At 42.8% G+C, this 15113-nt stretch overlaps 1 protein-coding gene across 1 annotated transcript in view; it reads right to left on the bottom strand.

Moving 5' to 3' along the window:
- Positions 1–15113, bottom strand: part of DCC (DCC netrin 1 receptor) — a 551739-nt gene that overhangs the window by 90613 nt on the left and 446013 nt on the right. The window contains exons 13-14 of the mRNA XM_062599476.1: positions 5670–5811; positions 3592–3702 (exon numbers count right to left, since the gene is read on the bottom strand). Coding sequence (XP_062455460.1) covers positions 3592–3702; positions 5670–5811 — 253 coding nt within the window. The remainder of the gene's footprint in view (positions 1–3591; positions 3703–5669; positions 5812–15113) is intronic.

The raw sequence follows: 15113 nt of genomic DNA, 5'->3' as shown, positions 1-15113 counted from the left end.
CAAAGCCTGAGTCTTGGTTAAAGGTTGAGGAACATTCACTGAAAAGTAGCTACTCACAAACAGAAGAAACAGATTGCACCAGCAGTGCCACTGCAAGGCAGAGAGAGCTGTCATTTACCCCCATGCCAGTCTCAACCTTTGCTTTAATGCAGAAACAAAAGTTACATGAAACAGCTACTTCTGAAGTGTGCTGCTTTTAAAACAAACGGCAGAAGTGTTTCTTACAATTCCCAAAGATAAAGCAACAATTTAAAGCCTTGAAATTAGAAATTGGACAGTGTAGCAATACTGAAATTCCTTGAACATCCTAAAAGCAGCAATTGTCAGGCAGTAAACGATATGAAAATATTCAAAGACCCTTCTGCCTTCAAACGATAATTTTTACATCTCAAACAACACAGATTTAAATTGCAGTACAAATACCTCCAGGCAGCTGTTGGATTACAACCATTGTATTCAAACATTTCACATTATTTATTTCAGACAATTCAAATATGTGATTCATGCATTTCGGAGCAAAATCACCACTTCTTGTTTCAAAAATCAAACAGCAGCTTAACTTGTTGCTCCCTTCTTGTGAAGCAGGCCTCTAATTTTTCAGATGTTTCATAAATACTGGGCCATTTGGGGAGAAAAATGCATTTGTTGAGACAGGAGACACCTGTGAAAACCCACAACATCCAAGATCTTTCTTGCTCACTTCATCTTCCTGTTTTCTCTATAGCAAGTGCTTTTAATTACAGTTTAATTTACTTTACTTTCCAACAGTCTCTGGAAAAGAAAAAACCACTTTTCTTACTCTGAAACAGCGCTGAATTTTTGTGCCGTACATTACACATCCGAAAATGCAAAGTTGAAACCAACTACTATTTTTTTTCCCCTTTTTTCTTTCTTTTTTTTTTCTTTTTTTTTTTTTTTTTTTTTTTGCCGTTCTCTTTACCGAGAATCGCCTTTTCCGGAGGGAGCACCTCTGCCCGCTGTAAACCCCCCGGCGCTGCCTCGGCACGGCTCTGCCGGCAGCACCCGCGCACCCCGAGCAAGCCCCCCGCACCCCGGGCTCGGCGCCTGCCTCCCGGACCAGACCCGGGCGCGCGGGCTCGGACAGCCGCGCCGGAGCCGCCCACGAGGCAGATTTTTGGTGCTGCTTTTTGTACTTTCGCCCCTTCGGACGTGGTTTTAGGCAAGCCCCACGGCTCCGAATGCATGACCGCGCTTCCCGCCGAGGGCTCGAGCGCCCGTGTCCGTCACCCGGGCCACCGCTGTGCTCAGGACTGCTCACAGCAATAGCACTCCAGCCTGTCCTGCTCTTAAAGCACTGATTTAGAGCTGATATTAAACTATATCACTATCTAATATGTGTAACAGCTTCCATCTGTTCAACGCAGTAATCGGAAACCAAGCACCCTAACCCCATTTTCCTGGAGGATACCTCCACAAACTAGATCAGAGGTTCTCCTGCATCCTTGCTCAAGTTGTTTAAATCAAACCCTTTGGGGAAAGTGCTGCTTTTGTTTTTCTTAAAGAAAAGCACAAAAATTGAAGTTTAAACTAAATATTTTAAAATTTCCCAGCTGTCAGTAAAGGCACGCGGGCTTTCTGGGGAACCTTGAGGAAGCAGCTATGTTTGGATTTCTGATGGCTTTAACAAACCACACTAATTAAAATGAATATCCATTGGGAGCTAGCGTAGTTCTCCAGGATGCTGTTTGTGTACATGTTGCTTACGCCAAGCCGGCTTCCAGCGAAAGCAAGAGAAACTGCATTCGCCGTAACAGCAGAGCGGGAATCGCAGTTAGCAATCTGTGCGAGAGCACTTCTCCTGTTCAGCTGACACTTGCAGGACTCTGTGCAACTGCAGTAATAAGTAGATTTCTCCCCAGGGTTTATCAAAGTATCTTGTCGGTAAATACGTGTCTATTATGCAATGCCATGCATTCGCAGCATCAGATGCTTGCGGCTTCGCTGTGATAACTCATTGCTATTGCAAATGCAAATAAATACAACACATGAATAAAATGTCTTTGCTTTAATTTATTCATGTGTGCCTAGTTCCACCGTGTGTCTCCTGTGATTACTCTATTAACATCCCTGCATGCATACGTATATTTAGGAACAAAAACTTCAAAGGAATTTAATGTGTATGAAATGCAAATTAAAACAAATGTGTACAAATGCGTTACTTTCTTTTTGCATAGTGAAGTGTGTTCAGAACCTGCATTTTGCTCCTGATGATAGTGAAAAGGCAGCTGCTTGAGGCTTCACAACCTCATTTCTGAAACTGCTTTCTATTCCATCCATAACTGGAAAGATAACATCACGTACCATGGCGCCCTGGCATCCGTCAATATAGTTACAATGCACCTAAAGGTGTTGCCTTTTATTTAAAATGCTGATGAGAAACTACCTCTATTGGTTGTCTTATTTTGCGTGCCCCATAATGCAAGCAGTCACTCCTGGTCTACTGTAAAATGCAGTTAGACATAACGGAAGGACTTGAAATAGGCCAGAAATTGGTTGTGAGAGTTGCTTCTGAGATCACAAGGCAATCCACTCAGCCAAAAGAAAGCCAACATCAAGCACTGTGGTTTGTTTAAACTAATTATTTATTTATTCTTTCATCCAACTTACCTTTGATCCTTTCTAGGTGCTTCATTTTGTTTTAGATATTCTAGCCATTTTCATCAGTGTTCTCTATTTTCTATTCATCTCCTTTCTACTACATCCTTGCTTCTCATCAGTTGTATGTAGCTTTGCCATGACTTCCATCTGTCAGATTCTTTGTTCCATTTTATTTGCACTCCAGCTAATTTTTTTGGGAGACTTTTTCATTACTCTCCTTCTATTCTTCCTCAAATATCTCATTTTATCTAACCCTTTCATTTCAGTGTTTCCCCCCCCTCCCCTTTGTGTCAGCAGCTGCACAGATTTACAAAGCCCATAGTTTTCAGGTACCTGCATCCCATCATCTTTTACTAATTATTCAGCTTCATTGCCAACCTGAATTTCTAACATGTGCCAAAAAAGGCTAGGAAAGAATAGTTGAGATACTGAATATTTATTTAGTGGATTGCTGGTATTTTCATCGATTCTTTAATTGATTATGATGATTTACGAAGTTACAGATTGACATCACAGTATTATTTCAAATGGCCATGACACTCAGGAACTAGATTCTGGTAAAGAATTATTACAACAAAGGCTTCCGACTCCTTGATCCTGGTGATAACAGGGAAACACAACAGAAGGCACATGGGATTCAAAAGCATAAGAAAACACCTATTGGGTAGTTATTCCCAAGGTTAAATTGATGCTTACTTTTGCAATTGCAACTCATGCTGCAAAGAAGAGCAAGACTAAAAATAAGGAATCCTGAAAGCTTTTGTGTAAATTAAAAAAAAATAATAATAATAAAAAAAAGGCTTTTTCTCTCGAGGAGCCAGACAACAGCATCTATTACTCTTATCCAGGCAATCTCGCCCCTCACCTTGACAGCACGCTGCTGGAAGTGCTAGGGGACAATTGCAGTGACACCTCTCAGCTATACACTGGAAGGCTTTGGGCGATAACAGCTTTTAAGAGAGATGTATTTACCGTCAAGATCGTTCTCTGGCGTTTCTGCTGTGTACCAGTCTGAGGGGGGTCCGGTCCCGTTCACTGTCATGGCAGCGACCTGGAAACTGTACTGGCTTCCTTTCTCAAGCCCTATTAAAAATAATAATAATAAATAAAATTGTGTAGGAAGAAGAAAAAACAATTAGTGACATTACCAAAGTCTGCAAGAGATTTTCAGTAAAATGAAGCTCCTAGCAGCATTCCGCTGGCTTTGCCATCTGCGACGCAATATGTAGGAACGTGTCTGCAAAGGCCACGGCCGCCGGCCCCTGCAGCCCTCCTCCGCTCCGCTCCTCGCCCCAGCGCCTCCCTGGTGCCTCGGTGCCCGCTCCGACATTTTCCTCGGTGGCTAAAGCCATCAGAAAACCATTACTGCAGCATTTCTGAACTCGCCACATAACTTCCAGGTCTCTAAGGCAGGGATATATGTTTATCTTTTAGCTTAGTCTATACTGGCCACAAACTACAGAAAAAAACTGCTCCATTTGATCACAAACATTCTCTGGAGGAGAACGTTCAAAATTATAAACAGCAGATTAACATTTAGCTGACATGGAAGCCTACTATAAAATTCATAGCAGCTATTTAAAAACCTTCCCAGTATCTCTAAACTCCTTTGCTACTGCAGATGTTCTTATTATCCTGTAAAGCACTTGCCTACCAAGGAAAGGATTGCAACAAAGATCTAAAGTGCCTACATGTTAATATTTAAAAGAGCCATTTGGAACAACCGTGTAGCTCAGTCGCCGGCAATCACAGTATATGCATACAGAAAGTAATAACGACATCTGGGTATTTTTCTTAATTGCTTTCTAAAATACATATTCCCAGGCGTCTTTACACAAAGCCCTTGAGCATCGTGCGTAGCGAGGTGAGCTGCAGCACACGCCACGGGCGGGTGCCCCGCGGGGACTCCGGTGGCCCTCGAGGAACTGACTTGAGAGCTTGCTCAGGACATGGGCCAACACAAAGTATGTCGCCACCTAAACTGCCCTGTTCTGTTCCCGCGCTGCAGAAAAAGGCTGCAGCCTCCTGCAGCGCTGGGCTTGTAATTCAAACTTCTAGCAACTTGCATTGCTACTTCTATGGTAAAAATATTTGCCAGGAAGAGATTCCTTCCTACTTGCCTAAAATGCTTAATGCACTATCTTCCCCCCAGAAACCACTTTTCTGCTCTGCACCTATTAGTTATCTCCCTGCACACACAGTTCCCAGCAGCACAGGGTGCATTAGCCCGGGTAACACTACGAAGCTGGGATTTCTATATTTAGTGTCTTCCTCATATGCAAAGTTTTACTTTTCTTCAATTAAGAAATAAAATATTGCTTCTCCTTTCAAAACAGTAAGTGAAGTTATTTATTCTGAAACACATAATTCAGAACTACTTCCAATTCTCATAAATTACACTGCTATACATAAATGTAAGGCAAGCCACTGCAGGCTATCTGAGGTGAAACGATGGTTATACTGAACTCAGTGGCAAAGGTGCCGCTGACTTTCACAAAGTTCAGTTTTCATCCATGATGCATTGCTGCTTTCTCAGTTCTGTCTTGGGCAACATCTTCTACAAGAACCCAAATGAAACATAATTTTCATTTATTAGAATTCACTGTTACCCTTATGATACTGATCTGACTACTGATTCACTGCAATTACAGCTTGGCTGTGATCTACTACTGCACTTTGTTTTGTGAGGAGGTATTTTTCCCTCTAAAATCTTAGAAAATAAACTAGGGAAATGGATATTTTTGCATCCATAAGGAAATCTGAGATGCTGACTGAGTGTTCTAAGAAACCTACGTGAGGCTTAAGCTACTGAACACAAGAAATTTGGCTTCAAATTCACTAATGAAAATGATAAAATCTAGGAGACAAATATACAATAAAAACGTTAAAGAAAAGGTAGGGTAAAAAAATATAAAGATTGTCTTTGCACAACATAGTAAATGCTACCTGCCAGCAAAGAAATCGATGTTCCCTTGAAGTGAAAGTATATTTTATTCCCAAAGCATTTAATTCATCAAAACCTTGCAAGGCTGCACCACGCGAACACTGACCTGTGAACAAGTACCAGAGGTTGTTTGGCTCCAGCGTTTCAATCTCGCCCCTGCGGGTAGTCTTTCTATGTCGGATTTTATAGCCTGTAATAAATCCATTTTGTGTACCTGGTGGTGGGGGCAACCAGCTCACTTTGATGCTCTGTAACAGAGGAGACATTAATGTTGAAATTTTTGCAAAGAAATGACAGAACTGAACTATATAAAATGAATGGAATTATAAAGAAAAAAGAGAAGAACATGGCTTTGTTTGTTTCTCATAACAACACAGACTCAACTTGGTCACTTTTTACAGAACAGGTCCAACTCAAGTCCAAAAAGACTCAAACGATGGTATGAAGAAAGCCATGCGTTCGGTGCCAGCACAAACCAGCAGATCGCTATATAGACAAGGCATCATCTATGGCAGATATTTGCCCTTTTCAGGAATTTCTCATTTCAACAGGCCATGAGAGCACCATACTTTAAATGTCAGCTCAGGAGTTAAGTAGATACCACAACTCATTTCACTTCTCAGCCTGAAGTGCCAGAGTCTCCTCTTTTGGATTACAGGATAAAAATACTTGTCTGAATAGTTCTAACCATTTTGTGCCATTTTAGTTCCGCAGACTTTGGTAGAGACATTCCCACACCTCCATTATAGCCACACAAATCAAAGAAAGTCAAACCTCTTGGGTTGCTCATTCCAACATGTAAGAAAATTTTAGCTGAATCATTCATCAGTTAGTACAAACACAACCTAGACCAGCAACTCCTTTTTTTCTAAATATTACGTGTCACATCTAACTTGCAGGAAGGATCTTATCTTGGTCTAACAGCCCAAACTGAAACCACTGCTTCAGAATACATCTTGGTACATTCCTCCACTGCTGTATTCTTGCCTCTTCTTGCCTCCAGGGTCTGCTGAAACTTTGTCCCTACCACTGTGAAAGCCAGTCTGCGTATTGGGCCCCTCCAGCCACCTCTCCTTCTACCTCTTCTTCTTCTGCTGCACCTCTGGAGAAAGTCCTTGGGAGGACAGGCACCATGTTGGCATGAGGCTGCACCATGGGTGCATGCACCAGTGCAATGAGAGCTTTCTTGGCACTTGGTTCATCTTCTGAAAATCCTGAAACTCAGCTGTATTTTTCCTGCCGCAGACTTTTAGCAACAAGATCTCCTGCCTGAGCAGCAGCAGCTGGTGCACATGTGCGGGCATGGACAGCGGGTGCCTAGGCTTCCTCTGCGCCACTTGCCATTTAACCACGCTGAACTTCATTCCTCTTTCATCTCCCAGTCAGTACAGAGAGGCCTTACCACAGCTTTCAGCAGGCAGCTTTCACCTTTGCTATGCTGAATAGCTAAGTGTTGTTTCCTCACTGTTCCTCCTACAGGACCTCCTACAGCGCCGTGCAACTCTGCTGCTGGCATCCCTCGCTCGAGAAAAACCCACACCTATTCCCATCCTTCGCTTGCTGCCTTGCCGGTCGCTGTTCTTAAAGGGATCTTTTCCCTTGCATGGCAGCAACTTCATTTCTTTTCTTCATCTGTTCTTCATTTCTGAGTCTTTTGTGAGGGACCTTATCAACAGCCTTTTGGAAAACCAAGACAACGATATCACCTGGATCTCTTTACCATGTGCTCAGTGATTGCTTCAAAGGACTTTAATAAGTACATCAAGCATGACTTCCCTCCACAAAAGCTGCATTGATTCTTCCCCATCATATCATGTTCATCCATATGTCTATTCATTCTATTCTTTATTCACTTCTACCAATTTGTCCAGAAAAAAGACCAGATTTACTGGGCTGGACTGATAAGAGAGCTGATACTGTACAACATTAACATTTCTTTCCTAAAATAATCTGGACCCCAGCTGTTCTTTGCAAGTCTCCAATCCTTTAAGAGTCTTTACTCAGCAGAATATAGGGTATTCAGGATATTAAGAGTATCTTACGGAGCAAAGCCTCACAAATGTATCTATATAGTCTCTTATATTACAAATTTTTGGACAAAAAAAAGTTGACTGCATCACAGTGGATAGTTTTTGACTAAATACAATTTATTACCGTTATTGAGTTGCTTAGTCCCTGCATAAATGTTAGAGCACATTTCAAATTAATTATTGCAATAGCAAAATCAATTTTCATACATATGTTGCCTAGTGATTTATTGTTACAATCAATTATGCATTTCAAAATCGATACTGCAAGTTTTCAATTCTGAGTAAAATAATGTCGAGTTTTCTGCATTAGGGCAGAACGAACTCCATTTTTCAATTCAAGGAGTGATTGTATTAAAAACAGATTTGGTCACTTTGCATATTGAAATTGCCTACATATAAAAAATGTTTATAGGAGAATGCAAACGCCCAGAGAGTGACTTTAAAACATATTTCTGTTGACAGCTCCGGGGTATGTCTACGTATAACTCATTGTTTGATACTGGAGCACTCCTAGCGCTTCCAATTTCATTACAATGTTGTGCTGAGTTCTCATCGTGCCCACGGGAACTTCAGCTTTTTTGTGTAATCCAGCCTAGCTATGAAAAAAATGCCATTTTGACCAGTCATAGCCTGGTTTCTCTGGTACAGCCGAGAACAGAGCATCTGGGCACTTCCTCAGAGGAGGGGAGGGAAGAGCAGCTCTGCCCTGCTGCCTCTTCCTCGAGGAACAAGAAAAGCTCCTCTGAAGCTCCACCTGCCCCTATCCTGCAACACTCATCTAAACAGGATGGAAGAATTAGAAATGCTGGCACTGTACTTCCTTGTGAAAAGGTGATAATAGGACCTATAAAGTCATTTATACCAAACCCAGGAGCATCCTGAGAAGTTGGAGATTAAAAAAATTAAATATGGAGGAGAAATGACAGAGTAGCAGAGGGACAGGAAGGCCTTCATGGACCTGCTGCCTAGTTCATGCAGGGAGCTGTTTGCAGGAATAATCTGTAGATTGGAAAATCCCACTGGCAGGGACAAAAATCACACCAGTCTAAAGCTGGAAAAGGCATTAACGCCAACTGCCTTCTGCCTTCACCCAAAGCACTGTCTACAGAAAATTTAGAAATTAAACAGCTGACAAAAACAACGGGCAAAGCTGCAAAGCGATCCCATAATTGGGAAGACATTCTGACGACCTGGAGTTTGAGTCATGACTTCTGGATCGCTGAGCTTCACATGAGTTAAAACAGCTAGGAGGCATCAAGGGGGCGAACAGCAGCTTGGATCACGTTGTGTTCAGAGGAAGTGCTCTTTGGACCAGGATCTGGTCAAATGAAGAGCTTCTGGCCAAAGGGAGTTGTAATCAAGGACACATCCACCACAGGGTGCTTTAGTCCCTCAGTGAGGCCCTCCAGCAACCAGAGAAGAGACCTCTATATTGTGCAATTATACTGGACCTGTATAAAAAAGCAGGACTGGCTCTAGCGTCTGCTGAGCCATTTCACCATCAGGGTGGGCGAGCTGGAGGCACTCCCCACTGCAGCTGAAGCTGGCAGAAGCGATTCTGCCTTTCTGCACCCAGACACCTCCAGAGGCTCTCAGGGGACATGTGTGCTAGCATTATCCGCACACGTACCCTTTTGCAAAATAATCTGGTGCATACCACAGCACCCGGGAGCAAAGCACAGGCTTGATCTCAAATTCCCTTTGCAACATCTGTGCCTGTTTGCTGCTCCTGCTGCACAACCCTGGCTGAATGCACCTGGCAAGGAAGGATGTGGAGACAAATGCCACATCTGGGAAGGGAGGGTGGCCCACCGCAGCACTCCTGGCTTCAGAAGCCAAGGAAGGGGAGCAGAAAAAGCCTATAAAGATGCAAGAAGTATGCAGAAGGACAGAGGAGCTGGACAGGAAGCTTCTAGCCCAAGGAAACCCATCTGAGGCACCAAGAAACTCTACAGCTAAAACAGCAGTCAAAAGTTTGTGTCCAAGTGCAGCAGGAGACAAGGCCTGCTGCACAGGGACATAGCAGGGCTCATGCACAGCTACCTGTGATATTCACACGCTCATTGTTTTTAAGGATTAAGGAACTATTGCAGCTATGTGATCAGTGAGCACAGGTCACATTAACTTTTTTTTTTTTTTTTTTTTTTTTTTTTTTTTTAATAAGCACCCACCCTTTGGAGCTGCCCTCTCCACTGGCAAAACCATGCACAGCCTCCCATTTAAACTGGAGGAGAGCTCTTAAGAACGACCCCACTTTGATTTTCCAACTGCAGCAACAGCCAGCTCAGAGCAGTTCCTGTCACATTGTCTGCACAAATAATTAATTTCACTATTTAAATATTAAGCCTTATTTCTAGTCCGAATTTGATACTTCAAGGGGGAAAAAAAAGGGAAAAAAAAGAAAGACTTCCAGCCCAAGCACCCAAGCACTTGGAGCCGTGACACCTCCAAGCACTGCACAGGCTTTACGAGACCCCAGTCATCCTTGCCCCTTCCTTGAAGTCAATAGCGCTCCACTTCCCTGCACGACACACCTCCCAGGAGCAACGGATTTGAGCCCATGCTCAAGGTAGAATCTTCCATATGATTAGAGGAAAAAGCAGGTTCTTTATACCTCTACCTACAGCTGTCGCTATAATGGTAGCAGTTCACTTGCACCTCAACCTGGTCTCCATGGACACCACAATGATGCTTTCTATCAATAGTACTTAACACGCGACCCTTTGCTCCAGGAAAATCAATGACCGAGCTTCTGGCGGGCCTCTTGTCCTTTCTTCTGCTTAAGAGAGGACATAATAACCACGGCTCTAATCCTTCACGTTTATCCAGGGGGCAACTCGCAGAAAGAAAATATTTCATTTCTATTGTACTAGCATTCCGAAGGAAAGTGTAACACGAAGTCAGCTTACAAGCCGATTTTATGGACCTTTTAGTCCTTCTTGAAGCACGATGTGGAAAAGTATCGTAAAAGGTTGCTTGCCACCAGCGTTTTGCTAAAATGATTCTTCTTTTCACGGGAGCGTGGCCCTGCCTTGCATCCGAAGAAAATCGTCCCACGCAGCTCAGTGGGAGCCGGCGCTTGTGCTGCCCTCACGCAGAGCCACCAAGCGCCGGACGTCTCAGAACGGCCCTGCTGAGGAGCAGTCCCAGTGCTGCTGAGGAGGAGCAGAATATCCGTGTGACACCAGCTCTCCAAGGCTATTTCGTTACAGACTGCAAACTACGCGGCACGATCCCTGCCGCTTCAGCTGAATGGGATAAATCTCTCCAAAGAGAGTAGGTATTGACCCGATCTAACTAAGCCGGAGCTGAATCTTCGCAATCTTTCCCATAGTTTCCAAAAGCACAGGCGATTTTTATCCCCACATTTTCCAGACTACATAGTTAGAAACCCAATCAAAGTAAGGAAGAATTGAAATATCACCTCTGCGTTGATCAGAAATGAGCACCACCCAAAAACTCACACATCTCATCAAATCAAAGTGTCTGCAAGTCCGTCAAAGACTGCTTGTCAGTTTATTTCAGTCATTAGTCCTCTGGACGTAGATGTTCACAAACAGGTATTTGCACAGATCACTAGTATTAGCAATTGGCTTTCGCGGTACCCAAGGTCTGTAAAACGTTGTGGCGACACGTATTAAACGTTATTAACAACAACTCCGAAGTATCATGGTTTCCATACATCCAGAAGGCAATCGCTCTCCTACCAAGGCTGTGAGCTGCATCAGGACCGCAGGCCTGACACCCCCACCAGAAGCTCTCCTAACGCCCTGCCGGTACGCAGGCGCCGTCCCGCGCCCCCGCGAACCAGCCTTTCACTGCCGGCCAAAATTCATGCAAGCGTCTAGCTGAGGCGCTTTTTTAGTGCTGACGATTAATCTTGGCCTCGGTAATCTCCTGCGAGCGAACTCCACCTGCAGAGGCGTTCAGCTTCTGGTTTTGCTAACAATTAAATTAGAACTGCTTGAACAGCTCCCTTGTAGGAAAAAAAAATATTTATTTCCCAAACACGTATGTTTTGAAAAACAGCAGGACTCAGGTATATTTTAAAGCAAGCTAGTGCTTAATCTCTAAAGTAAATGTTTTCGTTTGGCCTGAAAACATGAAAAAAATCAATGTGTCATTTTTGCAGTAAGATGTGCTAAGCCTGGCATAACTGCAAAAATAATAGATTTCACCAGGAAATTAAGCATCCTGAGGTGAAGCAAAGGTGCTTAATGTTCTGAGGCTTCGCTGTGTGCAAGTCCCCCGCAGAAGGAGGAGGCGCATCCCAAGAAATACCTCGCGTGCACTTTGCACGTGGCACAGGAGCCAACTACGCTATCGTTATACGTGAAAGCAGATCTATTTCGAAACCACAGCTACGGAGATGCTGCACGACACCTTCTGTAACACGAGGATGTCTGAATCTGAAAGGCCTCAAGTCATCCGATCTCGACACTTCGCGAGAACAAACGGAGATCGGTTTTTGGAAAAGGCCATCGGAACCGTCACCTCCTCCTGCAACACTGGACGTTTCCACCCCGCGACAATCACTTGCTCTTGCAACTATTTTTTTTTTAAGGAGATTATTTAGCTGCTTTACATTTTATTACTATATTAAAAAAAAAAAAAAAAAGTTTAGAGAGCGCCTCAGAGTCCTGGCTCCATTTGCGCCGCGGGCGAGGAGCTCCTGCCGCTCCACCAGCGCCACGGCTGAAAATTAACTTACACATATGTGTCGAGGCCGTTGGCAGTTGCCTTGGATACAAGCGATTTTAACATCCCTGGCCATGGTGTTTCATAAAACCACTTTTATTCCCAAGTGAAGATAATCATCAGAAAAAAAAAAAAAAAAAACCCTGAGGGCTGTTAAGACACAAAGACCTTTCTGGTCAGCATCATTCTCCTCGGGGGTGTTTCTCTTCTAAGTCTCCAAACAGCTCTTACATTAAAATTGCATCATCAAATCCTTAAACTATTTAACGACCATAGTCAAAAAAAAAAAAAAAAAAAAGCAACGATATACCAGGGCAAGAAACTGCAGGATAAAAATGCCTCTGGTGGCCTTCACTAACTGGAACACAGGATGAAACATCACCAAATACAAGACTTAGAAGTGCCAGGAACCTGAAGCATGTATGTGTTTATGGTGCCAGAGGAACAAAAACAAAGAAACAAGGAACTTTGCAAATAAACACATGAGGGGAGGGGAAAAAGAAAAAAGAAAAAAAGCTCATTTGCTATCAAAGATGTCTATCTTTCTGCCATCATGGAATCGTCTGCTTCCAAAGTTTGGTTGCATTAAAAAAGATTTGGGAAAGATTCATGCTCAGTCAAACTGAGGGCTTTTTAGCTGAATCACTTGGCATTCAAAATACCACACAGAACCGCATTTTTCTGTTGATAAATGCCAACTTCTCGGCCCAACAGTTCTCTCACTTAACACAATTTTAATGTTACCCAACTAGGAAAGTGAGATCCCTCTCATCTAACTTTAAACATTTTAAATTAGCAGGTCAAGTTCTTTTTATAGTTAATGTACAAACGAGGAACATCTGAAGCAACTCACCTCAAGTGCCTGTCTCAGAAAATTCAAACTAATTTATACTCATTTTTAAAGTAAAATGATTAAAAGCAAAACCTTTCGAGGCAACTGGAAAGTTTCATTCACTTGAACTATTTTTTTTAAAATATATACATATGTGTGTGTGCTACCTTCATGAAAATTTTCAAAACTTTGAGTTCTCAGTCAGAGCTGGGCTAATAAGTTTTTATTTAAAAAAAAAAAATGTAATGGGAAAACCTATCTACAATTAACTCCCATAACCACCATAATGTGTTTCTTTTCATTTGAACTCACTCTTGTTTCAATAACACAATTACTTACAACGAACTTTTCTACATTTGGTCTCAGCTCTTCTTCCCTTTAATGCAAACTTTCCAGTTTCCAAGTGACCCCAGGTGCTTCACTAACTTCTTAAAGTCCACGCACTTGCTCAACAGCCCATCACGCCACATCAGGTCTACGGAACCGTGTTTATTCCCACCAGCAGAGCAGGGCAAGGCTGAATTTCACAGTATACTTCATCTCCCTCCTTCGCAACCCCTTCTACGTGTTTCAAATTTGCAAAGCATTCCAGTCAACTTTAAGAAAACCAATCACCATTTTACAGGTCTAGGGATCAAAAACAACTATCAATACTTCAATCAAGTTTTCAATTACAAATGCATTTAATTGATTAGCAGTTAGCAGCACCTGTAGTTGGCTAGCACTTTAATTACTGATGATACTGACGCTGATTACTTAAACGATATCTGCCTGAGAGCCTTATGATTAAGAGTTCATAAAGCAAAAGGCGCAACAATTTCAAAGTAATTAGGTTATTAAGATTCAGATTAAAAACAAAAGCTGCAGAGTATTTCAAAAAAATTCCATTTTAAATAATGTTAATGTACACACTGATCTCAGGAGCTGCCCAGAGGTCACTCGCATGTAGCTAATTCCCTGTTGCTCTGCAGGGAGAGAAAATTGCGTAGAGTATGTTGGCTGCCTGCCACAGCCAAAGACTGAACACTGTCAACACTGCACACAAAAACAGCAACAAAAAAAGAAAATTTAAATGAGTTAAAACTAGCGACAAAGTTCTTGTTTCCACGCTCTGAGTGCCAGATTTGGTCTTAGCTCTGACATTAGGTTTTTATAGTATTTTTTTTTTTTAAATAAAGCTCCTTCTTCTCTCCTTGTCCACTGAAATACTTGCTGCAACAGAGGGTTGTGAGTCTTCACGTGTATGCAGCGTGCTGAGGTAAGGCCACATCAGCGTGCAAAGCACAACTGCTTATCATGACATATTATTAACCCGGCCAGGGTTGCTTTGGGCCTCTTGCATAAAAAGCTTCCCAGCAGAAATGATAAGATAGAAAGGGCTAACCCAGCAGGGCAAAATATGCTATTTTGAGTGTAGAGCAGAAGCAGGTGTCTGCAGAGAAAGGCACTCACCTGGCACGGTTCAGCATGCAGCGTGCCTGGGACGGTCGTCCAAGTCAGACCTGGAGGATGGGACAAGGGCTGCAGGAGGGTTCACACAGAATCACGCGCAAACAGCTCAAAAGAGATAAATTCCACAAATGGATATAAAACTTTTGTTGAATTCCTCAAAGATGGAAGATGAAGATGAGTAGGCTACAAAATCCTAGGCTACAAAAACACAAAGGTATTGACAATCAAGGAACAGGAGGGAAAAACTGCAGAACGTTGCAGGGGTGGCAATTCTTACATCCAGAGAGGAATGCTGTGGCTTCCCTATTTCATAACCAGGATACACACTGATTTACTCCTAACGGAGGTTGCGGTAGGACTTCCCAAGTGGTCTGAACACCATGTACATACATAGGTCATCTGTGCAGCAGCTTCATGAATGCATATGGAAATGTCAGAGAGCTACAGCCACCTGAGTCAAGTTGGAGCGATGCCGCGTGTCAGAAGGTCCCAAGCAAATACAACGTCTGCACAGAGAAATGTGAGACAGGAGGAACTC

Source organism: Rhea pennata, chromosome Z (genome assembly GCF_028389875.1).
Source record: "Rhea pennata isolate bPtePen1 chromosome Z, bPtePen1.pri, whole genome shotgun sequence".
Taxonomy (NCBI): domain Eukaryota; kingdom Metazoa; phylum Chordata; class Aves; order Rheiformes; family Rheidae; genus Rhea; species Rhea pennata.
The sequence above is the reverse complement of the archived record's forward strand: the minus strand, read 5'-3'. Positions and strand labels throughout refer to the sequence as shown.